Raw genomic sequence first — 25,833 nt, 5'->3', positions numbered from 1 at the left:
AATCTCATACTTAAACCTTCTAGGTCTTGACTGAGGTTGTGGAACATTGTTTCACTCACAGACCTTAGACTTCTATGTTGTTTACAGAGTTCCAGAATTTCTCCATATTTAATAAACTAAGAGTAGAGCAATACTGAAAACAACTGGGCTGTTTCTGAATTAGTAGGCTACATGTATGAAAAAAAAATGTCACTATGATTCAAAAAATCATTAGAGTAATAAGGAAACAAAAATTTTTCAATAATGTAATATTGTCAGTTTTTTAAGATAAAAAGAATGTTTACTCTAAATTCATGAACTGCTTTTTAATGTATTTATCATTAATATTTTCCATAAGAAAAAAACTTTTGGATAATTATACCAAACAACAATTTGTGAATTCTGGTTGTTGTCCATATTGAAATGTATAATCCTTTTTCATTTTAGATGTTTTGAATAGGTGCCAAGAGTGTACATTTATCTAAACTGCTAACATATGGTTATGCCTATCAAATTAACAGGATTATCTTTTAATGTAAATCATATGCTAAGAAATATGTTTTGAAATGACATGTTCAAGGTATCTTACACCCTCTGTATTCATGTCCTACAGTAAAGCAACCTCCGACCATCATCAAGCAGTCCTTGAAGGACTACATTGTGGATCCCAGAGATAACATCATTATTGAATGTGAAGCCAAAGGGAACCCTGTGCCAACGTAAGAGAAACCATGTACTTTTAACATTTTTCACAGCCCTTCACTGTCATTCCTGCCTCTGTTGCCATTTGTTTTTTTGTACTCTGGTTCACTTCTCCTTCCTAACCGTAATTCAGAATGACAACCATTAAGCCATGCAAAATCAGAGAAAATCACCTCCAGAAGTGGGGCATAAACCCCCAAACCCCCATCCTACCCATCCCTTCCCCATGCCATTCACTGGCAAGATGGCTGTATGATATGGGGCCTCAGTTAGCCTGCTTTATCCTATTACATAACTTGTCTTTGACTGGCTAAGCATAGTGGTGCCATTCAGAGGGTATTGTTTTCCCTTATCCCATGTAGCTATTTGCATAACACATGGCATTTACTGTCCCAGGAAAGTCATTATGCTGGAATAATATGCCCAGCTGGCCATTCATAGTGATGAACTGTGATCAAGCATCTAATTAAATCAGTCATATCTCATAGCATTCTCCAGTCTGAACAACTTTTTTGTGAAAATGCTCCTTTATTTTTTCCATTAATTGGACCTTCAACTCAAGTCCTTGATGAAACTATTGATATGCAGCTGAACAGCAACTAAACACTTAATTATGACATGATTATGTAAATTAATGCAATGTGCTGGTTGAAACCTTAAAGAGTACATGATTCAACAGTGGTTCGTGTACTTGTTCTTCTCTGGAAGGCACAATTTATGATGTCATATAACCTAGGGGTCATGTCTGTTCAGATTCATGTGGCGGCGGAACGGCAAATTCTTCAATGTAGGGAAGGACCCTCGTGTGACAATGCGCAAGCGGTCTGGCACACTGGAGATCAGCTTTCGGAACGGTGGGCGACCCGAGGACTACGAGGGGGAGTACCAGTGCTTCGCCTCCAACAACTTTGGAACAGCGCTCTCAAACAAGATGCTGCTACGAGTGTCCAGTGAGAAGCTGTAACCGCAGTCACACACAGTGTCACAACATCCTTCCCATCCCAGCTGTGCCAGGGGGCTGCAAATAAAATTCCTCATCCCTGGATCTCCAGAGGGAAAAAATGCACAGGCACTTGCTTCAGCTGTTTGTCACGAATATTCTAAAATTATTTTTCTGAAGGTAACACACTTTTGAAAAGAGCTCAAAATTGAGATGAACTCACCTCACGGTTAACCCACAGGGAATCTTTCACATAAAAAAAACACTAATCAGTGCTAAGGCCTGGAGTGAGAACCATTAGTAGAAGCCCCAGAGGCCTGCTTCTGTATTATTTTTGTATGACATCCCTCCTCCTCTCCCAGAATCCCCACTGTGGCCCAAAGAAGTCCTGGAGCCAGTGGTGATAAATGAGGGTGCCCCACTCGTCCTGGCATGCAACCCACCACCCGGACTGCCCCCACCCAACACCTTTTGGATGAACAGCGGTGAGATGCGTCGCCCTCCCCATTCGCCTTGCTTCCTATTACTGCTGAACCAGCGGCGCTTGCATGGAAACCCACAAACTGGCTGAGTTTGCAGAAATCAAGTCCTTTACAAATGGGCCAGTACACCCTGTACGTTGCCGGAATGTTTCACTGGCAGCAACTTGGGGTCAGTGCTGTCAGCTGCAATATTTCAGCTTTCCTTCATCACTTACGCTGATAGGAATCTGAGAAAAACAGTCAGAAATTCCTATTCTGCCAAAGAAATAATTACTGTTCTGTAGCTTTTATCAGAAGAAACTTAGATTTTCTCCAATTTTTACAGCTATTACTATACAGTATTTAATGTCAGGCTAAATACTAGAGTACTAGCCTGTTCTGTGATTTGTAATTATAATTGTGCTTAACTACCATGCCGCCCACCAAATTCCATGTTAGCATTTTTGTGTTTTATATTTCCAAGAAAGGGAAATGTTTTCCACTACACTGAAAATGCAGGTTTGCGTGTCATTTGCCATCTTATTGGTAGTGATAACACTACATAGAGTTCACTGGAAGTCGCTTTGCAGAAAAACATTTGCTACATACACTGTAATATGTATCAACAATACAAGACTTTGATTTTCTCTCTCTGTCAGTGTGGGTTTCCTCCAGTTTCTCCAAAGACATGCGGTTTAGGTGCATTGGTGATGCTAAACTGGCTGTAGCTTCAGGTAAATTGGTGACATTAAACATGAAACATTGCCATTAAACATTGACAGTAAACATTAAACATGGCCCATAACTACCCCCTGATAATGAGACAGGTCTTATTGGGTAAGGGTTTGGATCCCTCTGTTGGTTTCTCTGCCTGTGTGAATCATGAAGACACATTAGCATGACGTTGATGTCAGGTCAAGTGCTCAAATGGTTTCCGATCCTCAGTTATGAGGATGGAACCTGGATCTCATTCATACTCTTTGTGACAGTATGATCTCTTTCTAATACTGTATGTCTCTCTGTTCAAAGCCATGCTGCCAATCTCCCAGGACGAGAGGGTGTCCATGGGCCTTAATGGTGATCTCTACTTCTCCAACGTCCTGGCCAAGGATGCCGCTACCGACTACAGCTGCAATGCACGCTTTCTGTTTACACACACTATCCAGCAGAAGAATCCCTTCACCCTCAAAGTGCTCACGAGTGAGTGTTCCTGGCTCCACAAAAGTACACACATGCACACACAAAAAGCACAATTTCAAATACAAATTTGGACTTGCCTTAGTAAACGCTAAGATACAAAACTGAATGTGTATATGTGTATAATTGATCTTTCAAAGGAACCCAGACACATGACCTATGGCCAAATAGTGGTTGTTATCCTTGTCACAAGTATCAACAGTTTCATCCTGAACACAGCTGGCCTTTAATTTGGGCATTTTCTCATCTGTCAATAACTTATTTTGGTTTTAATTCTTGAGATTGTTTTGTTTCCTTATCTCAGCATATTGAAGACTTTACTTGCATTTAACTTAAACTTTGAAAATGTTCCTTTTAGCATTTTGTTATAAACATTTTTATTTATATCTATCTTGCAGTTAGTCACAATCCTAGAACAATGTGGGAATTTTTACAAATGAATGCCATTCCACTCCTGTCTATTAATGAACAAGGCTCCATTTAATATACTGCTTAGTACTATAATTGTCACCACCCGCCACAGAGTTCTGCTCCATATGTCCCACAAATATCAGCAGTCAAGCCTTATGTCAAGCAGAAGTACTCCAAGACAAGAAAGTTTTGTCTACTGCACCTATAATTGCAGTTTTTAATAAACCAAACACACGGCATGGTCTTTATATTTCCTCTGGTTAATAATTTTTTTTTGGTGATGGTGAAACAATGAGTTCTTGTGTTTGGATTTTCTTCTTGTGTGTGGATTTAGCCATGCCTTCCTGTTTTTGCTTTTTCTATGCATTTTTGTTTTTGGCTTCAGCAGTCTGCTCCCTTGTGCTCACTTTGTCTCCCCATATGTTTAGTTTCCTTAGTCTTTTCTTTCTCACATTCATCCTTGTCTTTTGTTTCTTCACACACTTCCTTTTGTTTGGTGTCCTCTCTGTCCTCCATGCACTGCTATCCTTTCCACACGGATCATTCTGTTCCTTTTTGTGTCGTCTTGTTTTATTCCTCTTTGTGTTTGGTTTCTTCATGCATACTTTCATGTTTTGTTCCCCCATTACATGCTGATGTACATGATATTGGTTGTGTTGCAGAGGAGCCCTATAATGACACTTCAAGCTTTTCTTCTGTCAACCACACTGACTCGTACAGTGGTGAGTTGTGTACAACTTCTGCCATAATGGCCGTTACTGGAGTGACCACTAACAGCACAGAGAGCCATAACCCTAACCCTACTACTGCCCAAGTTCAGAGTTCTAACTACCCACTTACAGTATGTATTCATCCTACTCACAGTGCCAATGAAGACATGCTTGAGGTGCCAAAGTCAAGTCAGAGTCAAAGTGGCTTTATTGTCATTTCAACCATACACAGCTGGTACAGTATACACTGAAACAAAACAACGTTCCTCCAGGACCATGGTGCTACATAAAAAGCAATATATTACAAATATTATAACAATATATTATATTACAGTGATATATTACAATATAATGTACCAATAACCATACTGAGAAAGAAGGTTAGAATTCATATACAGACTAACCGATATGACAACTCCATACTTGTGATGTCCCTGCCACTACTTCAGCTTCTCGAGTTCTGCTACATCATACCTGACACAAAATTAAATGAGTATACTTCCAAAGATCATTATCACATTTATACATTTCCTTCAGCAAAAGGTGCAGGAAACATGTTGTCAGGAATTAACGAGATATTCTATCGCATAAGAATTGTTTACTTCTTCCATTCCATTGAGATATGAAAGCCAAATTTTTCAGATCAGTGACTGATGCTCATTACATACAGCATTGCCCATAGTGTTGCCACCATTTATAAATCACTCACTCTGTCACGAGATGGAAACAGTGGGCCGGTTAGAATTAGGCAACCATCCAATCAATATGTACCACTGTTTACGTCCAGAATATTGCCACAGAAATTAGAGGATAAACCATGGGATGTTTTTTTTTTTTTTTTTTTTTAAATTTACATGATTTTTATTCTTGAATTTAATTGTTAGCTTAATGCTGAGATGAAGATAGAGTAAACAGCAGACAGCAGTACTGAAGAATAGCCATTTCCAAACTGTGGCATTGGATCAGGTTGATCTCATCTGTACCAAGCTGGGGCCATTTCATTGTGCTCAAAACACTCAGCACTGTGGAGGTTTAGGGAGGGGTCTGACGACATTGCCCTCTCTGCCTGGCACCTGCCATGGGCCATTGAGGTCTGGAGACAGATCCCTTTTGTGCGCGTTGCTTTCAGTCCTATGTGTGGCAGTGCCAGCACACATGGGCCAGACTTTCTCCATGCTTCACTTCTGCACATGTCCAGCAAAATCTACCATTGTTGTCACAGTGACTCACTACCAGGATATCACTATTATGATTGTCCCCTCTGATGACCATGTCTCAAGAATGCTTAAATTGTGCAGACCTTCTAACAATGGCCAATGCCGTCCTTGCTCAGAACTTTAGGAGTACGGCAATGCTAATTTTCTACTCTCACTCAGATTTAAAACGTTGTAGCTTTATTTGTCCACAGTTTCACCTCTGTGTTCATGAGTTAGCGTTGAATTATAGCTTATTTCACTTCTTCACTCTTGTTTCAGTTAAGCCCAGCAATTGTATACTTTGTGGTTTCATGGTTGATGTTTCTTTTGTTTTTCATTGTGTTAGTGTTTCATGCTGAAAAGGCATTTCAGATTACAACCCATCAGTCTGATCCATTCCAGATTTTACCCTGGTGACAGCTGTCATGCTGCACTCAGGAAACAAAGCCGATGAACTAAAGTGCGAGTGCTTAGTTGTAAAGAGCAGACTAGTAGCGATGTCAGGGACAGGAAAGGGTCGGTCAATCTTCGTCCTTTGTTCAAGGAAGCGCGAAAAAGCCAGAGCCATAGTCACAGAGCAGAGGGTCGAGGAACCAGAGAAACCAAACTGGAGGAGCACAGGATAAGGAAAGAGAAGGGAACAAGACAGAAGACAAGGAGAAAGGGACTTCGCTATGGATCGCTAGGAGTTGCTTCTTCTCAAGATGAGTTTCTGCAATCAGGTGTTTCTGAATTAGAGGTGGTTAAAGTTATGGTTCCTTCCTAATCACACACAGGTGTGGTCATCGGGCACATGGTTAGGGGCATGACAACAGCTGACAGGCTTAGGGCAACTATATATTTTTTACCTGTCTCTACATTTTTACCTGTGTTGTCCACAGATTATCATAAACTGTTTTTTTCTTTTTTTTTATTAATCAAGATGGCATCTCAGCAGACTGTTAAATAATTCTTAACATGTTGTGTTTCCCCTTAACGTTAAAGTCATTTCGAAAGAAAGTAGTTCTGGAAAGGAACAAAAGCAGCACAAATGTAGAAGCTTTGATTTAATGTTTAATTGTAATATACAATACAATACTAACAATAGTAATTTAAGCACTGTTAACCCTTAAAGATATGAAATTGTTTGTATTTTCTTTTTCTTTAAAACCAAACCAGCATTGCTGGTTTTGCTATTATGCAGATTGAAAACAAAGTACAATCACTATGAAAATATATATACTTCCTCAAAAATTTGTTTCCCTGCTGTCACAAATAACAGGAAAAATTATTCTCTCTTGTCTGTTTTCTATCAATTAGTGTTAATTCACAAGCAAGACCATCCTAAAATATTTATTATAACTCAATAACAGGAAATTTAACTGGTGGTGCACATTAATTACAATGTGATTAAACTGCATCCCAGATCAAATGCAAGTGAAATACGATTTCAGAGTGGGGGAAATTTATTTGGTTTTTCACAGCAGAATGGATCCACAGGTGCATATGTAATCAAGATAAGATCATTTATTAAATACTTTTAACAACTTAATATTTCATGCTTAGGATTATGTTCATAGTTGCTGTCATGAGGCCTTGAATCCAATTATTATACATTATTGTTTTGTTAGACCCCACAAGGAGGGGTATGAAACTCTTAGAAAGAGAACTGGGGTTCTCTTGGGTGGAGCTGAGTCTCTGCTGACAGCATGTGGCCTGACTTGTCCCCTTCATAGGCCGTAGTGTGCCTGAGACTACGCCCACCTTCCTGACCCCAACTGGAACAACCAGCTCGAAGATGGTACTACGTGGAGAGCAGATGCTCCTTGAGTGCATAGCTGCTGGAGTGTGAGTTTGCTCTTTGAACACACACTCACTGCATACACACAGACACAATACTAATGCATTAAACTATGCATCCATGCTACATTGTGAGGTCCCATTAGCCCCGCTAATATGAGGTCATTCTGTAATCAAAATACATCAGGCAAATACCATTCCAGACCAATCTTGACTAAAGACATTTGCCACATATGGCAACTTGGACTTACAATTGCCGTCTTTTTAACTTTTTAATGACATTGGTCAGCTCCACTGTTACAATGAACCATACAGGCGGTCCCTGCTTTACAGTGGTTTGACTTACAATTTTTTTTTACTTTACTATGGTGATAGACATTCAGTAGAAGTTGTACTTTGAATTTTGATTTTTTCCTGGACAAGTGATGTGTAGCGCAATACTCTCTCGCGATGCTCATATGCATCTCCCAGTCTACCACACAGTTGTGCTTTGTGCATCCATAATGTCACACAAATGTCCATCTGTGTCTCTTGCTACTGGTGGAAGAAGAAGAGGAGGGCAATTACTCTTGAGGAGAAACTCAAGATAATTGCCCAGCATGAAGGCAGCAAGCCCATAATGACCATCGCGTGTATGCTAGGTTATGATGTTCAGTAGGTTAGGTGTATTAAATACGTTTTTGACTTACGATATTTTCAACTTACGATGGGTTTCGCGGAACGTAACCCATAAAACATCGGGGACCATCTGTATTTCTTCTTGACTTGGTGTTTCTATTAGCAAGTGTATTTTTGCAGAAAAAGGTTGTTTCCTATACAGCGTTTCATGTGTGATTCCATTCAAGTTACTTTTTATTTAAAATGGAAAGCAACTGAAAACGTGAGGATTCTGTTGGTGCATATAAATAAAAACAAAAGGAAAAGAAATTTAGGAATGAAAGTGAAAATAATAGTACAACATGAAAATATACTGTACAGCATTTATATTACTACAGTATCACTCCATATTAGTAGTATTTTATCATGTATAATGTATGAAGCAAGTAAAAAAATATAACAAAGCCATATCATACAATGTAGCATTCATGCATGTTATCTTTATATATCTTCATGCTTTATATGGAATAGTATTAGTGGTCTTGTGACTTATGATGAAGTAAACTTAAGTCAAGGTCATTGGAACAGATACCCATCTTAAGTTGAAGTGTACCTGTACAGCACGCTGCTACAATACAAGGCACATACAGAAACATGCCTACAGATACACAGATACAGTTACAGACAGTAGTGACCCTTAATATATCTTCTCAAACCTCAGCCCTACCCCTAGAATCCATTGGTTCAAGAAGGGTGGGGAACTACCCACACAAAAAGTGAAGACAGAGAACTATAACAAGACGCTGCGTATCATGAGTGTGTCTGAGGAGGACTCTGGGGAGTACGTCTGCAGGGCCAACAACAAGATTGGCAGCATTAGCCACTCCATCTCTGTCCAAGTCAAAGGTTTGTCAACTCCCTAGTGCCCTTTATTCTCATTATTTTAAGTGTCAAGGGACATTGTGTATGATATGACATAATTTCAGAAACATTGTTGCTTAACAACAGTGAAACACCTGTGTATGTGTTGAACATGTCACCTTGTTGTGATATGCCTTCACTTACCTCATTACAACATTCTGACATGTGAGGTTCTATGAATTAGATGAGCAGATAAACTAATGCATGCAAAATGTGTATGTACATACGACTGTCAGAGAATGTAATATAATAGCTGATTTTCAAGACCCTGTCATCATTCAAATGTGATTTTTACAAAAGTAATTTTGGCTTGGGGGGTGTGGTGATGCGATGGGTTTGGTTGGTGCCCACTGTGTGATGGGTCAGGGGTTCGAGCCCTGCTTCGGGTGCCTTGTGACGGACTGGTGTCCTATCCTGGATATGTCCCCTCCCCCTTTGGCCCTACGCCCTGTGTTGCCGGATAGGCTCCGGCTTCCTGCAACCCTGCTCAGGACAAGCGGTTGTTGATGTTGGTTGGTCATTTTGACTTTCAGTTGCACACATGTTCACTCATATAGAGTTTAGCTCCAATTCAGAAACTTCTGCCAGTTGCTGCAATGGAACAGTGAACCTACTCTACTTCTCTGTGCTTCATAGCTGCCCCGTACTGGCTGGAAAAGCCACAGAACCTGATTCTGGCTCCAGATGAGAATGGCCGTTTGGTGTGTCGTGCCAATGGCAACCCCAAACCCAGCATCCAGTGGCTGGTCAACGGAGAGCCTATTGAGAGTGAGTTTCCCAGGATGATACTCCATAGTCCCTCAATGTGCATGATGTCTCAATACTAAGAAGTGCATGATGTGCTGATACTGTAAGAAAGTTATCAGAAGCAATTATGAAGTGCAGTGCAGTTTGTGAATTTATTAGTGGCTGTAATGGCACAGGCATGATATCTTTGCTTGGACCTAGGTGCTGTGCAAAACCCCAGTCGACAGGTTGTGGACGACACCATCATCTTCCGTGCTGTACAGACTGGCAGCAGTGCTGTATATCAGTGCAACGCCTCCAACGAGCATGGCTACCTGCTCGCCAATGCCTTTGTCAACATCCTGGGTGAGGGTATGATTGGTTGGGAGGGTGCTCTTCTCCAGTTTAGCAGGAGGAACTTAAAGATCTCAAAAGTAATACTGAGCAATGTGGGGTACAAGGCAGAGGGAAAGGATTCTTGTTGCGTTTGTATCAAGACCCTGGAGAACTCTGGGTAATAAACTGTGCTTGTTCAGATATGGCACCACGCATGCTTGGCCCAAAGAACCAGCTGATCAAGGTGATTGAAAACAACCGAACATTCTTGGACTGCCCATATTTTGGCTCACCCATGCCGGAGCTGCGCTGGTGAGCATAAGCTGAAGTATGTTCTCTGCAGTCACGATGAGCTCTAGGACTTTTAATATTAGCTGAAGAAGAAGTAACTGCAGTGTATAATCAATTCAGACATGTAAACAACAGACACACTTACCAGTATACAGAATGATTAATTCAGTATGATGATGGATTGCAGGTTTAAGAATGGGCAAGGCAGCAGTCTGGATGGTGGACAATATAGGGTCTACCTGAACGGGACCCTGGAGATTAAACGTGCACGGACAGAGGATCAGGGCACGTATACTTGTGTGGCCAGCAACATTTTGGGAAGGGTAGATAATCAGGTCCGATTGGAAGTCAAAGGTGAGCATCATAGAATGATGAAATAATGTAGCAGATATATTATCTCCACAGACTATGTAATCTGCTGGAAGTGTATCTGTGTGTTTCTGTATGTGTATCCCCCTGTGTATTTTAGAGCCTACCCGGATTGTCCGTGCTCCAGAACACCTTACTGTGACCCGAGGGAGCCTCGCCCAGTTTGACTGCAGGGTGAAGTATGACGTTAGCCTCCCAATCACTGTCACTTGGACTAAAGATGACAAGCCTCTCAGCATTAGCTGGAGGTAGGGACCTTGAACCAACCCGTGTACACATACACTGTGACATACACAAAAAATCAAACACACCTATACACATTCAGAGACACACAAAAACACATCAAGGCATGTTTTCTGTTATATAGACAGACTGTTATCGTAGTGGTTTGAGCTGCTGCCTTTTGACCCAAATTATCCCAGTAAAAAATGACCCAGCTGTATACGTAGGTTAGTAATCGTAAGTCGCCTTTGGGGAAAAGTGTCAGCCAATTGAATAAATGTAAATTAGCTCTTGTGCAGCATAGTGGCACAGCAAGTAGCACAGCACCTGGGTGCTCATGGATTCAATCCCTGCTCAGTCTGTGTGGAGTTTGCATGTTCTCCCCGTGTCTGCATGGGTTTCCTCACCCGATTCAAAGATATGCTGTTCAGATGGATTGGTGACTCTAAAGTCATTCATAGAGTGAAAACGCAAAAGTGTGTTACACTGTTACATTGATCAGTGAATCATTCTAAGTAGTACATGTAGCGTTGGAAGTCAGCTTTGGTGAATATGGTGTGGGCTGATAACAATACATAGTTCATTGGAAACTGCTTTGGAGAAGAGTGTAAATGTACATACACATGCTCCTCAACTTACAATTTTTTGACTTTACGATGGTGAGATGGCAATAGACATTCAGTAGAAACCGTACTTCGAATTTTGAATTTTTTCATTTTTTTCCCGGGCAAGCAATACGTGGAGTGATACTCTCTCACAATGCTGGGCAGCCACGGCAAGCCTGTAATTGTCATCGCACATATGCTAGCTTATGATGTTCAGTAGGTGAGGTGTATTAAGCATTTTCAACTTACGATATTTTCGACTTTCGATGGATTTCATGGAACGTAACCTCATCATAATGTGAATGTATGTTATTTAAATTTAACATGGAGTAGATATGGTGAAAAAACACATACATAGCAGTCAAAAGTCTATTTGTCTATCATGCAAGAGTGTATTTTGAAACAAACATGTTATAGCGTTATAGTAGCTGTTCTTCACATACCTGCTCCCCTGTGTCAGAGTTTGGTTTGTTTCCCTCTACCAGGCTGAAGAAAGATGAAGACTCCCTTACAATCCCAAATGTCCTAGAGTCAGATGAGGGAACCTATACCTGCACTGTCAGCACTGAGCTAGATGAGGATTCCGCCTCTGCCCGCCTCACAGTGCTTGGTATGGGAATGCATTAGTACACATACATACATAAATGCCCACAGAAACACAATATGACCACTCAGACACAAAATACAGAACACTGAGATTTATACCTGTACTCATCACACAAACCTTAAGACTTTAAAATATTTCACAACAGTTGTTTAAAATGAGGTGAGGTGAAAGAAATAAGTATAAAGCTGTAAATGAATGCATGTTACCAAGCCCTCTTACACTGAAACGGATAATTACTGATCGTGAGTAAATATTTTACTGTTTTAGTTCACTATTGTCACGGGGTATTCACCTTTGCCAGATTACCGCAATTCACCTTTTCTTTTTTCTTGTTATGTACATTCTCAATGCCACCTTCTGATTCACCAAAATTCCTGGAATTACGGATTACATGAGCTAGGCCCTCAAATATTAACCATCAATAATCAAGTATCATTAACTGTCCTTTACTCTAAGAGAAATCCTTTTTTTCTTAAACTTCTAACATCCACACATTGACTTTTTAGTGAATTTTAATAGTCAAGATGGCTCTCACACTATTTTAAAATTACCCATGTTTGCTATGTCCTGTTTACATACTGAATTTTCCCATTTTCATTTATATTACTGCAAGTACCAATAGTGTGTATTACCTCAAAAAAAATTATCTTTGCTGTCATTTCTTTCCTGTCCCTTACTAATACGTATATTAACTTTTTAACCTTAAACTTTGTCATGCAGGTTATGATCCTATTTCACCCTCAAACCGTAGCACCCTACTTGCAGGTAACAGCACTTGTGTTGCTCCATTAGTCTTCATGCTTCCATTAGTTATGTAAAAATGCGGGAATTTATTTAAAACAGCGTAGTTCAAGGATCTAATAATGTTGCACTTCACTTCTTTTCGTATTTGGTCACAAATTAGAAGGGAAGAGGCCTGTTATTTAGATGGACATATGGAAATAGAGTTAGGGCTTGTCAATGTGAAATTTATGTAAAAGGCAGCTGTAATGTACTGAAATTAACATTTGACCTAGAAATGGTAGTTATGAGGTACACTACTCATGACATTTGGGGTTATTCTCATAATTTGCCTGCGTTGTAAAGTACAGTGCTTGATAAATTCTGTTTTACTATAAGATTAAGCACAACGTATTGGGAAATGTGCTTTAAACAAACAGCATGAATTTTATGTAGCAAGTCACAATATGATTGCAAAAGATTGGCAGGGTTTAGCAAAGCAACTAAATATATCCTTAGTTCCCAACTGACCAAATTCTTTCCTTGCAGACCGCCCAGAACCCCCTCGGGACCTCGAACTATCAGATCCCTCAGAGAGAAGTGTCAGACTTACCTGGATCCATGGAAATGACAACAACAGTCCCATTACAGGTAAGGCCCGTCTACGAGCTCCAGGATTCACTCCATCCACTGCCTTGCTCCCTCCTTGGATCCAGAATCACATGGGTCTGGGATTGCTCATCATGACTGACCATGTGCCCCTCATTAATTTAATAACAAAGACAAATTAAGTAACCCCCTTTCAACAGTTACATTTTTCTCTGAAGTTCTCTTCAGAATATTTAAGTGACCATGTTAATGATAATAAAAAAGATATTCATAATTTGAATTTTAACAAAGTAGTTTCTTTTCTTTATCTCTTTTCCACCTCCAGAATTCCAGGTCCAGTTTGAAGAAAACCGTTTTCAACCGGGCAGATGGCAGAATTTATCCAGTTACCCCGGTGACCTGAACTCAGTTGTCCTGCAGCTGTCACCCTACGTTAACTATCAGTTCCGTGTCATCGCCATCAACGCTATCGGTCCTAGCCGACCCAGCCGCCCATCTCCACGCTACCAGACCAGTGGAGCGCGTACGTCAGACAGCTGGGCAGGGAGGGATTGAAGGGTTCAGACAAAGGGTCAAAGTGAGCATTTGCTGCAGATTAATGGTTACATGTATATGAAGCACTGGATTCATACAGGAACACCCCCTAACATTGTTTGGTTAACCACGGGGTAGGAAGACCACAGCAGCATCACACGGGCACATGCCATTTGTTTCAGCTCCTGATGTCGTCCCACGTGGCCTCAAAGGAGAAGGCACCAAGACAAACAACATGGAAATCAGCTGGGAGGTAACAGGAGTGTACTAATGGCACAATAGGCCGTTTCAAAAACACAGGGAGGGAGCACTGTAGCGCTGAACTCCTTAAAAACTGAACAGAAGTACTTGAAACTGAAAACACCCTTCATTCTCATTCATATTCCTTTTTTCAGTCCACTGTGTTTAATCACCTGGAATACAATTCCTTATGGTTTCCTCATATTAAAGCCAACAGTTAATAGCTGTTCACTACAACCATACTATTTCTATCCAAGGATGCTAAAGTGAAAAGTGGAACTTGAACTAGATCCGTTTGAGTTTGTATGAGTCCATGTCTTTCTTTCTTTTTAAATCTACAATTCTACTACCAAATTAGTTTTTTAAGCTTTTGAGCTAACTATGATAATGTATTATAATGTTACAAAATTGTTTGGGAGGGGTTCTTAGGCCAGTGCAGTGGTGCAGTGGGTTGAACCAGGTCCTGCTCTCCAGTGGGTCTGGGGTTTGAGTCCCGCTTGGGGTGCCTTGCAGTAGACTGCTGTTCCGTCCTGGGTGTGTCCCCTCCCCCTCCAGCCATATGCCCTGTGTTGCTGGGTTAGGCTCTGGCTCCCCGTGACCCTGTATGGGACAAGCGGTTCAGACAGTGTGTGTGTGGGTTCTTAGCCCTGCCCTTTGTGCAGCTCATTGTCCTGGCATTTCTTACCTTAATTTAAATTGTTTCAGCTAAGCAGTTTAATTTTAATAAAATCTATATGATGGTTTAACACTGAAACATGTTTCATCTTAAATGTAAGTTCATTCAATGAAAATTTTTGCTGGGAATGCATTTGAACACTGTGCTGCTTGTGCTTTATAGATTTGTTAAACATTAAACAGAATGTATTAAATTTCAGGGATTTATTCTGGGAATGTGCTAGAATAACCCCAAATGTGAAGAGTGACTTTGACAACATGCGTTGGTGTGCTCACAGCCTCTATTAGACATGGAGAAGAATGGGCCAAACTTGCGTTATATTGTGTCATGGCGTCAGAAGGACATGTCCCAGGACTGGAAGAATGTCACAACAACTTTGGCCAGGCATGTCATCCACAATGCTGGCACCTACAAACCGTACGAGATCAAGGTGTTGGCCCTCAACGATTTTGGCCCAGGACCGGAGTCCAGCATTGTCATTGGCTACTCTGCAGAGGGCCGTGAGTATGGCCTCCTCCTCCATTACTTAGTTGTTATCTTGCTTGTTCACATGTTGGAAAAGGCACATTACAGCTCACATGAGGCCTTGAGCTGACCATTGGTCTCAACAGCCAAAACCCATCACACCCATCCCTCAAAGGAGGTAAGGATAGCTAAAGAGAACCCCAGCTAAAAGCGACGCTATCCTAAGTTTCAGGAGGTGACATAACCATAATAGTGGACGTATTTACCTTCCAGAATAGTCTGCTATAAAATCACTTAAGACTGAACACATCGGCAAAAACTGTCCATTGCCCACCTTCCTTCTACAAATGAATTATTAATATGTGGTGTATAGAACAGCTGTTCTTTGTCTTTTTAAACACACACTGCTGATGGTTCTCCTAGGCCCCACAGCAGCCCCAACTGATGTGAGAGTATCCAAGATCGACAGCACTAAGACGCATGTGCATTGGGCCCCTGTAGACCCCAATACCATCATGGGTGCCCTCAAGGAGTACAGGGTGAGACCCATTCTGGCAGCACTCAGAATTTTCTTTTTGAAACTATTTCTTGCCTAGGTTCTACATGATATCATTAGTTTTTATATGCCTACTCCAAATAAACAGATTTCACTGTACAAACTGTAGTACAAACTATTTTGTGAAGTAACTTCTTAAAATGAACAAATATAAGTTGGCTTCTGGGGATCTGTGACCTTCAGAAATGCCATGTGACACCCATCTGCTAACTCACTCATAGCTGAGCCATACCTCCTGAAGATGAGGGTGCTTTGAGCCAATTTATGTTGTCCCTGATACAAGCAAAGTGAGGCAACACAGGCTCTACCCAGTGACATTACAAAGGTCTTCTACCTACTGTAGGTGCATTACTGGAGGGAGAGCAGCTTGCTGAAGGGCCTGAGGGTAAACAAAGAGGTGAAAACCAAAGGCTTTAATGCCAGTGGTCTTCAGCCCTCAGGCATCCTGACTGACCTCATCCCCTACAGCAACTACAAGATGTATATGAAAATTGTCAACAGACGCTACGAAGGGCCTCCCAGCAACACGGTGGAGTTCCAGACCAAGGAGGGAGGTATGAGGTGGTTGTCATTACACACTTCTGGTAAAGGAGCTGTAGGGACAGCCTGAACACACACACACACACATTTTCAGAACCGCTTGTCCCATACGAGGTCACGGAGAACCAGAGCCTACCCGGCAACACAGGGCGTAAGGCCGGAGGGGGAGGGGACACACCCAGGACAGGACACCAGTCCATCACAAGGCACCCCAAGCAGGACTTGAACCCCAGACCTATTGGAGAGCAGGACTGTGGTCCAACCCACTGCACCACCACACCCCCACAGCCTGAACATTCCTGTGAAATTTCCCAGAAATGTAGCTGCACTTTGCTTTCCTAACAATATCCTATTTAAAGTGACTTATATCACTTATCTTCACAGTTTCTTAGTGAACAAATCAATGATCACACTAACCTGTTCTTTTTAACCTGCAACACATCATAGCAGTCTAACGCAGACAAAATCTTTTTTTTTTGTCCAGTTCCTGGCGTTCCAAAGTTTTTCCGGATCAAGAGGTGGCGCACAGACACCATCCACCTTGAGTGGGAGAAGCCTGAGGAGCCCAATGGCATACTGATCGGATACACACTCAAGTACCAGACTGGTGGGTGTACACAATGTGGCTGCATGTGGTCTACAGCACTGATGAAGGGCTGATATTGTGTTTCACGGTCATTTGACATAACCAGTGAGCAACCATTTTGTGGTAATGATGTGAAACTTCTGATAAATGCATACGTATGACTTTTTTTTTTCTTTACATGTGCATGAAAAAAAATCTGAAGCACTAGCAGAACAAAAAATAGATCCATACATTCTACCTCCAAGCTTTTTTTCAAAGTGGTGCATAAATTAAATGAACTTGGTTTCCCGAAACCTGAAGCCTCCCATCTTTTCCATAGTCAACGGCTCTCAGGTGGGCCACATCCAGATGGAGAATTTCCCCCCCAACGTGACACAGTTCACCCTGCGCCTTCCTGACCGCTCCACCCACTACAAGTTCTTTCTATCCGCACGCACGCAGGTGGGCGCTGGAGAGGTGTATGCTGAAGACTCTCCGCATTTTGCCAATGAAGGTAAGAACGCCTCCAAAAACATTCACATGAGTGGAGTTTACTTATATTTCTGTTTTTTGTCAAGGTCTGCTTCTCTAAAGGTAAGGACTTAGTCTCCCAGAAAGAACTATTCAAACTCAGCTGTAGCACAAACCATCATTTAATGGTTTCACATGAAGAATACAGAGTACAATAACTTATTGTCTCACCTACCAACACTCAGCCTTGTTCCCCTGCAAAAATGAAACTGAATCCTGCAAACTGTGATGCAGCTTAGTCATTTCATTATAGCACCTAAAGATAGGGCTAGTCTTAAGCTTAGGGTTAGTTAATACCTATCAGGCTTGAGATGGCTACTCTGCTCAGATAAACCAAACTTTTTTTGTAGTCCCATTGATCCTACCATCTATGACAATGTATGAATAAAATTAAAACAAAAATAAGTTATTCTAAACTACTTTCTACTCTATATCCTACAACATGCATTTTCTTGAGTCAGAGTTTTTTAAATATACAGAAATTGTATAGAACTGAGTATTTACACTGACCATATTGCTTTAAAGTAAACACACACACACACACACACACACACACACACACACACACACACACACACACACACACACACAGTCTGAAACCGCTTGTCCTGAGTGGGGTCGCGGTGAACCAGAGCCAAACCCAGCAACACAGGGCGCTAAGCTGGAAGAAGAGGAGACACACCCAGGATGGGGCGCCAGTCCATCGCAAGGCACCCCTAGCAGGACTCAAACCCCAGACCCGCCAAAGAGCGGGCCTGCTTAAAAATATGAATAAAAAAATAAAGTTAAAGGATGAAAAGAAGACTGACTGAACTGCTTCCACATTGCAATGAAATGTGAAAAATTTTTTTTATTTTTTTTTTCCGTTTTTCGGCATGTAAATATAACTTGCCTATTATGAAAAACTTTAAGAATTGTGAGTAGACATGTATGCAAGATAAGAAATAATAAGAAATAAAATTATATATTCATAAGTAACTCTGAAATGAAAAACAGAGTTCTAACGTTACAGCTGTGAAAATTTCAGGGTCAATGTGGGTGGAAAATGTAGAACTAATCTAGAACTAATAAACATTTAAAAAGTTTAACACACAATAACACATCATAACAATATAAAATCCAAACAGCTACAGTTATAAGCAATTGTGGTATGTCATTAAAATCAAGGCAATAAAGTATAGTATACACTGCAGAGTAGTTTTAACAACTTTATATAAGGGGGTGAAATGTCATTCTGAATACTTGAATTACATTTTCAGATCATTAAAGCTTTGCAAAAGATTTTATTTGGGCGCAGTGATAATACTTCTAAGCAGTAACTCTGAGTGGGTTGTCAATGGAATGTAAGTCAGTTGGTTATACAGACATGTGTCACTTAACGACGGGGACACATTCTGAGAAATCCGTCGTTAAGTGATTTTATCATATGCGAACATCATAGAGTGTAATTATACAAACTTAGATGGTAGAGTCTCGATGCAGTCAAGAGACACAGTCAACACAAGATTTATGATGCTGCTACCAGTGTAACACAGCATACTGTTGTACAGTAAACTTTTTTAAGTGGAAAGAGCACACCCTAAAATAACGATAAAAAGTACTGTACTTAATTGTATGTGCTATACTTTTATAGCGGTGCAGTATGTTTGTTTACATCAGCACCACGAACCTGTGAGTAATATGTTGCTCTACGACGTCACGACGGCTAGTCGATAAGAATTTGTCAGCTCCTTTACAATCCAATAATAATAATTATTAGAATTATAATATGTATATATATATTATAATTTCAGTTATAATATATGTAATAATTAAGAGTATTATTATAATAGATATATTATAATTAAATTATAATTAGAATATAATGGGACCACCATTGTATTTGCGGTCAGTTGTGAAGCAAAACGTAGTTGTCGTAAATGTTGCTCTTCTGATGAATAATGCATAGTTCAGAGACATGGAATGATATTGTTGGAGTTGGCCTCAGACACAGGACTGTGATGGCTGGTTTCATTAAGAGGAATTAGGTTTAACTTTAAAATCCAGGATCTGCCAATCAATTGCTGAAAAGACCATTATTCTCAGTTCAGAAAATGCATAAACACAGGTGTCTGTTCAGCAGAGTAGGATACCAGCACTGGGTAAATCACGTCTTTTGGGCCTGAAAATCAGTGGGAGTGAACACACTGTTTTGATTGTTGCTGTCAGTGGGAAAACACAGTTCCTGAATAAAATATCAGCCTCAAGTTTTCTGCCATGTCTTTCTGTGCTGTGCCTTTTCTAAATGTGGAAAGTAAATTCTCAGTTTTTCTCCCTTTTTTTCTGTCATCCATTTTTAATCCTGTCTCCTCTCTCATTTCCTCTGGGTGTCCTTTTTTCTGAACTTATCATCTCCTGTATCTCCTTTTTCTCTCTGTCTCTTCTGGTGTTGACAGAAGATGCTGACAGCACAGGTACTGTCTCTACAGGTCTAGGTAACAGGAAGTGGGTGGTCTGACTGTGTATCCATCCCTTAGCAGAGCAATGTAGCCGATCAGCAAGGAGGCCTCATTTTTGCTCTGTATTTTTATGACCTGCCAACAGAGTGCAATGGTACAGTCAGACTCACTGTCTGTCTTACAGCAACAGCATTTCAGTGGAGAGGAGAAGGGTGTAAAAATATAGAACGTATGATAGATATTGTGTAATACATACACAAACAAAGATGCATTCTCAATACAGGTTTCCCCTGCTATTCAAAAGTAGAGCATTCCTATGAAACCTTTCATAAGCTGAAATGGCGTAAAGCAAAGAAGCAATTACCATTAATTTATATCAGAAAAATTTTTAAGCATTCCCAGACCCAAAAAATAACTTACCAAATCATACCAAAGAACACACACACACTTTCAGAATCGCTTGTCCCATACAGGGTCGCAGAGCCTACCCGGTAACACAGAGCGTAAGGCCGGAGGGGGAGGGGACACACCCAGGACAGGACACCAGTCCATCACAAGGCACCCCAAGCAGGACTCAAACCCCAGACCCACCAGAGAGCAGGACTGCGGGCCAACCCACTGTGCCACTGCACCCCCGCCAAAGAACACATAAAACCTAAAATAACATTAGCATAGACTGAAAGCAGGAGTGATAGACTCTTAGACTTTTCTGATACCTTAGGACACATCTTTCTAACGGATGCACAAAATAAATCGAGATCAAATCACAGATGCTCACAGACATAGTTCAAGGCTATGGTGGCTTGATGCTGAAATACTGAGTGTAGTTCCCAGGGAAGGAGCTTGGCAGCGCCACTCTTGCTACTCAGCGTGCACACTGCTTCTATAATGGCTAGCTGCAAAGCAAACACAACGCTATTTTCACTTTTTGCCTTTTTTTTGTAAAAGTGAAAATCCTATTCGGATTTCTTTCAGTTAGTGAAAATAGGTACTAACGTAGGTCTTTCGTAAAAGCAAAGTGGTGTAAAGCAAACTTGAAAAGCGGGAGATACCTGTATTTGAAAAAGAAATTACAAAATTTTTGGAGCTGACTTTGTGTCTGAAAAAATGTGAAAATGCCATATCTTTTATCAAAATTCAGATATCTGCAGAGTGTAGTCACTTTAACAGTGAGCCAGTGGCTCATGTCTTTATTATGCATTTTCACTAAAATGGTAAACATGATAAGAATGGATCTGATGTATTGGAACAGGCTTATCACAAGTGAGTATAAACTATGTCATGCCCAGCCCTTGCACTCTGAAAAGGCTCTGATCAAAGCAATACGAGGCTAAAAATACTTTTTATTTTTATGGCACATCTCTGGTCCATCCATGGACTTGTCTTCTTTTCTGTCTTTCATGTGTTCTCAGGGATGGGATTAGCACCTCCTGGTCTGTTACTGGAGTGGTTGCTTGCCAAAATTTTGGAAGTTTCTGAGACCAAAGCTCCCGATGTAGGCTGCTGAACTAAATATTTACACAGCTAAAAGCATTGTGTGCACCTTTAGATTTTATGACCTGCCATAGCAATTTTTCCACAGACAAGACTGTAATTCGACAGACGAATTCATAGAATGATGTGTTCGACTTTCATACATCCTGGCTTATGTGACACATTGTTTTAAGTGTTGTTAAGTAAATGTTGTCATTTCCAGAGTAGCATTAGGTTCTGAAAGTGCAGATTGGATAATTTTGACACCACCCTCTTTTTTAATAATTCCTCTACGAGAGCAACTTCAGTCTTTGGATCCTTCGGTTTCTCAGCCCCTGAGAACTTTCCCCAACTTTCTATGCTCCATTATTTCCTGTTACCTTCCTGTTTTACCTGCTCTCAGCTTGCATGTCCTTTGCTGCACTCTGTTGTTCACTTGGGCCTGTTTCTAGGCAGCTTATTTTATTTGCTCGCTTTGCATGGCCTACATACATGGATGAGTTCCTCAAACGAGAAAGGCTGGCACTGCTGCGGGGCTTCACCAGGAGAGTACCCTACATACGATGCAATACAAGCTATGTGTGGACAGTGTGGGGAGGGAAAGGGAAAGGGAAGCGAGTCAGGGGGGAGTGATGAGCTGAGGGTATACCCTGCTGTTTTCCATTTACATTTTAATGACCTCTTTCCCAGAAGCCTTTTCTCTGGAGACAGGGCTTACCTTCCTGACATTCATCTCCATTGGGCGCTGTAATGAAGAAGCGCCGGCACAGTCATGAGGGTTGTGAGAGAAGGGGGGGTTATTCAAAGTTGTGGGGGTCAACAGACAGGGGAAAGGCGGGGAAACGGGGGCACAGGGAACTGGTAGGTCGTGGGGGCACTCAGAAGAGGGGGGTTGCGTTCTGGGTTGGGGTCGTGTTCTGATTTGCCGACATCTCGGGGTCGTCTCCGGTGTCGGCTTCTCAGTCGCTCTCTCTCTCACTAGCCGGGCCAGGGAAAGAAATAGGAGCATTGATTAAGTTCAGTTGCTGTTGGCCCGTCCCCGGCTCTGCCCCTCCTTCAGACCACCCCGGCGTGCTACAGGCGCATACACTCACCAATAGGGAGATCGATTTTGACACGAGGATGGTGATGGCTGTGGCACATGGGCCATGATGCACACAATTCACATTGAATGCTGCAAAAAACACTGCACGCAAATCCGCTTTTGTTACTTTTATTTTTTGCTTCTGATTGAGAACTGTGTTGCCAAAGGAATCACTTGGCCTGGAGTAAGCAGTGTTGCTTGTGCTCTCAACATGTTATCTGAAACAAGTGTAATGTCTGGCAGGCAAGGTAAGACTGCTGATAACTCTTGGTTCTACAAAGTCTTTACCCTCTTTTGTCTGGTTGTGGGAGGCACTGCAAGTATGCCTCTCATCAAGGCACAGCATCACTTTTGTTAGCAAGTCCTGCAGAGGCTCCCAGATGAAATGAGGTCTCACCAGGCTTTTAGTGGCCACAGTGGCATGGTTTGGCATACTGGCAAAACCCTTGGTCTGGCCTCAGCCCATCGTCTCATGTTTCCTCACAATTTTCACTGCATTTTTTAGTCAAAGTTCAGTATGTGGGGTTAGGGGAGTGAGAGAGATGTGGCACACATGGGTAGTTTTGGAGTGCAAAGTTGAAGCATTCCTGGGCTGTAATAGAATCTCCAGGATTACAGAAAAAAACTGAACAAAGTAAAACAAACTTTGATTATGCACTGTTTTAGAGCAGCATGTAGCATCAGAATAATCAAAGAAGGCAAAAAGAAAGAGAGAGGAAAAAACACAAATTTTCAGAATCTGTCCCTGCTAAATAAGTCTAATTTGTGTGCCCAACTGTCCCTCTGACCTGCATATGCTATTATAATGTTTGCAGACTTAATTACATACTGTATACTACAGATATCAAGTTTCTGTTCAGTTTTGATGACAATAGTAGATATTAGCCACAGGAGGGCAGTGACAGTGCAGTACATGCAGTCCCCGGATTACAAATGAGTTGTGTTCCTAAGTCAGTCTTTAAGTCGGATTTATATGTAAGTCGGAACAGATAGGTACAGTTCATGTCTAACGTCAGTTAGTCAAATGTTTGTCTTAGTATTTAATGTATCATGTATCTTTCTATGCATAAAAAAACATTGAAAAAACACTTCCAGATACACTAAAACATCTTTACTAAAACAATTCAGTAATAATAATAATAGTACAATGTAATGATGTTATAATAATAATAATAACAATAATAATAATAATAATAATAATAATAATAAATGTTACTCCAGTATTTATAATAGAGAGAGAGAATGTGTGTGTGTGTGTGTGTGTGTGTGTGTGTGTGTGGGTATAAAAAAACATGAAAGAAACTTTAGTGTTTGCTTTTCCAATGTTCGTTGGCGTTTCACCTTTTTCCAATCACTTTACTATTTCCACTTTAGTTTCAACGGGAACAAGGGATTAAGGAGAACTAGGGACTTGGAAGGATGGGTAGGTTGTCGTGGGTTCACTCGAGAGCGTTGGAGAGACGGCTTTCTCAAATGAGATTCCGCAACCAGGATGTGCAGGCGTGGCTTCTTTATACCCCACTGCTTTTATTTCGGGCAGCTGTGGATGTTTGGGGCAAGGTCATGAGCATGACAATCCGACTGAAAAGAAGAAAGTCTTTGTCCTACCTTGGGCTCACACGTCCACGAGCCAACAAACGCGAAATGTTTTGATGCACCTTGCAAATGTAGCGCCCGTTTGTTACCACGAATAATTTGATGTAACTCGAATTTTTAATATAGTAAGCTTTACGGGGGTGGGTCGTAACTTTGGGTTGTACACAGTTCGGGCATTCATAACCCGGGGACTGCCTGTGCATACATTGTTAGTGAAACACACAAATATACTATTAAAGAAATTTATGAAAAGTAATATATGTACCCTGCACAAAAAAGACCATTTACAGTGGAATGCTAGTTGCTAAAACCAAAACATCTATCTCCAGTATTTAAAATTATTGACTCCTCTACATGTATAGTTCCTCTGCCTGTCCATGTAAATGAACTCGTGCTGTTTGTGTTCCTGGTGGAAATTTGTGTCTTTCTTTTCGTTCCTGCTCTTCTGGTTAAAGTATGCTCTTTCCCTCCTTTGTAGCTGTGTCTACAGACATTTTGCTGTCTGCAGTTGCTTCCACTCCTTCTACCTCACCTACTACAACTGCTAGCATCACAACCACAACTACCACCACCACTATTACCATGATCACAACTGTTCCCACAGTCATACTCTCAAGTAAGCGCACAGACCTGTCTGTACTGGACACGTCAACTCTGTACTTTTTCATTGTGGGGCTTTGCTGGTTGTCATCCTCTTCTTTTCCACAGGGAGCATTTTGTCAGTGGAAGCTCACTCGATACCCGCCCATGTTTGGGTGAAAGGGTCAACAGAGTCCAAAGAGTACAGTTGCTCCTTTTCACTTATGAAAAACAGTGATGCAGTAATACTATGCTGCGTTGCCTTCACTAACTCTGACAAAGTTAACTTTCCTAACCAGGGCTATCTCCAAGGCTGCCGGTTTACCAGTTTTCAGGTTTTCACCACGTTCCACCACTCAGCTCATTAGTTAGTGTTGTGTTCCTTGTTTTTAACTTTTATACTTTACTGAAAGGCTCCATTTTCTGGCAGTAGTTAGTTTTTTTCTAAGAATATAGGTGATGCTGCACTGTCCAGAATACAACTGTAATTGATCACTTCAGTGCTGCGACACATTGAATACCCACACACACCATAGCTTTTCCTGAACATAACTTAAGCAGGACTATAAAATTAGGGAAAGTCCATCTGGTTTCTTCACTTTTCATTTGAGGACACAGCATACAGCTGGCTAACACCTCACTGAAGTAGACTGCAGTCACAATCATCCTCCTTGGGGCACAGCTCAAGACTCATAATCACTTGGCTGTGGCAGCCAAATAGAAACACAGTAACAAGGTCCCCCGTAACAAAATCCCCCTACTCCACCTTCCCCTGCTGTCAGTGTAATAGGAACCTGGAAGCCAAGAAAATTAATGGCTCACACAACTCTGTCACCTTAGGAGGACAGTGGAGAAGAGGTCCATGTCATTAACTGTGGCTATGTCCACATTCTGTAGATGGTAGCAGCAGCATCAAACATTTAGTTATGTTTGTGGAAATTTCTGACTCAGAACACAGTGGGGAAATTGTAGACAAATCTGTATTATTTCATGCAGATTGTGTTTATTTCCTAAAATATTTGGATTGAGTCAAGGAGGAATATTTTCACAGAAGACATTTGGGATCGTACGGAAGCTGTAGCCCGAGTTCACTCCTTAGTTTTTTCTTGTTGCAGGGTGTTAGAGGATCTCTGCACTGTACTCTGCTGGCCTGTCACTTGACACCTCAGATGAAATCT

General features: G+C 41.1%; 1 protein-coding gene across 21 annotated transcripts in view; it reads left to right on the top strand.

Moving 5' to 3' along the window:
- The window catches only part of nfasca (neurofascin homolog (chicken) a), an 82,635-nt gene that overhangs the window by 45,062 nt on the left and 11,740 nt on the right, over positions 1-25,833 (top strand). For 8 of the 21 annotated variants that reach the window (XM_018758651.2, XM_018758652.2, XM_018758658.2 and 5 more), the window contains 24 exons: positions 593-698; positions 1,435-1,631; positions 1,984-2,106; positions 3,112-3,282; positions 4,353-4,412; positions 7,312-7,423; positions 8,694-8,878; positions 9,530-9,661; positions 9,842-9,985; positions 10,156-10,267; positions 10,434-10,600; positions 10,716-10,863; positions 11,928-12,052; positions 12,770-12,814; positions 13,319-13,420; positions 13,704-13,901; positions 14,095-14,165; positions 15,106-15,328; positions 15,717-15,832; positions 16,193-16,403; positions 16,874-16,996; positions 17,295-17,468; positions 19,921-19,938; positions 24,555-24,692. In XM_018758651.2, the coding sequence (XP_018614167.1) occupies positions 593-698; positions 1,435-1,631; positions 1,984-2,106; positions 3,112-3,282; positions 4,353-4,412; positions 7,312-7,423; positions 8,694-8,878; positions 9,530-9,661; positions 9,842-9,985; positions 10,156-10,267; positions 10,434-10,600; positions 10,716-10,863; positions 11,928-12,052; positions 12,770-12,814; positions 13,319-13,420; positions 13,704-13,901; positions 14,095-14,165; positions 15,106-15,328; positions 15,717-15,832; positions 16,193-16,403; positions 16,874-16,996; positions 17,295-17,468; positions 19,921-19,938; positions 24,555-24,692 (3,201 nt within the window). The remainder of the gene's footprint in view (positions 1-592; positions 699-1,434; positions 1,632-1,983; positions 2,107-3,111; positions 3,283-4,352; positions 4,413-7,311; positions 7,424-8,693; positions 8,879-9,529; positions 9,662-9,841; positions 9,986-10,155; positions 10,268-10,433; positions 10,601-10,715; positions 10,864-11,927; positions 12,053-12,769; positions 12,815-13,318; positions 13,421-13,703; positions 13,902-14,094; positions 14,166-15,105; positions 15,329-15,716; positions 15,833-16,192; positions 16,404-16,873; positions 16,997-17,294; positions 17,469-19,920; positions 19,939-24,554; positions 24,693-25,833) is intronic. The other 13 variants (XM_018758664.2, XM_018758663.2, XM_018758661.2 and 10 more) reach the window with 7 other exon arrangements.

The sequence above is a fragment of the Scleropages formosus genome, chromosome 2, assembly GCF_900964775.1.
Source record: "Scleropages formosus chromosome 2, fSclFor1.1, whole genome shotgun sequence".
Classification (NCBI taxonomy): Eukaryota; Metazoa; Chordata; class Actinopteri; order Osteoglossiformes; family Osteoglossidae; genus Scleropages; species Scleropages formosus.
Note: the sequence above shows the minus strand (reverse complement) of the source record. Positions and strands in the feature narration are given on the sequence as shown.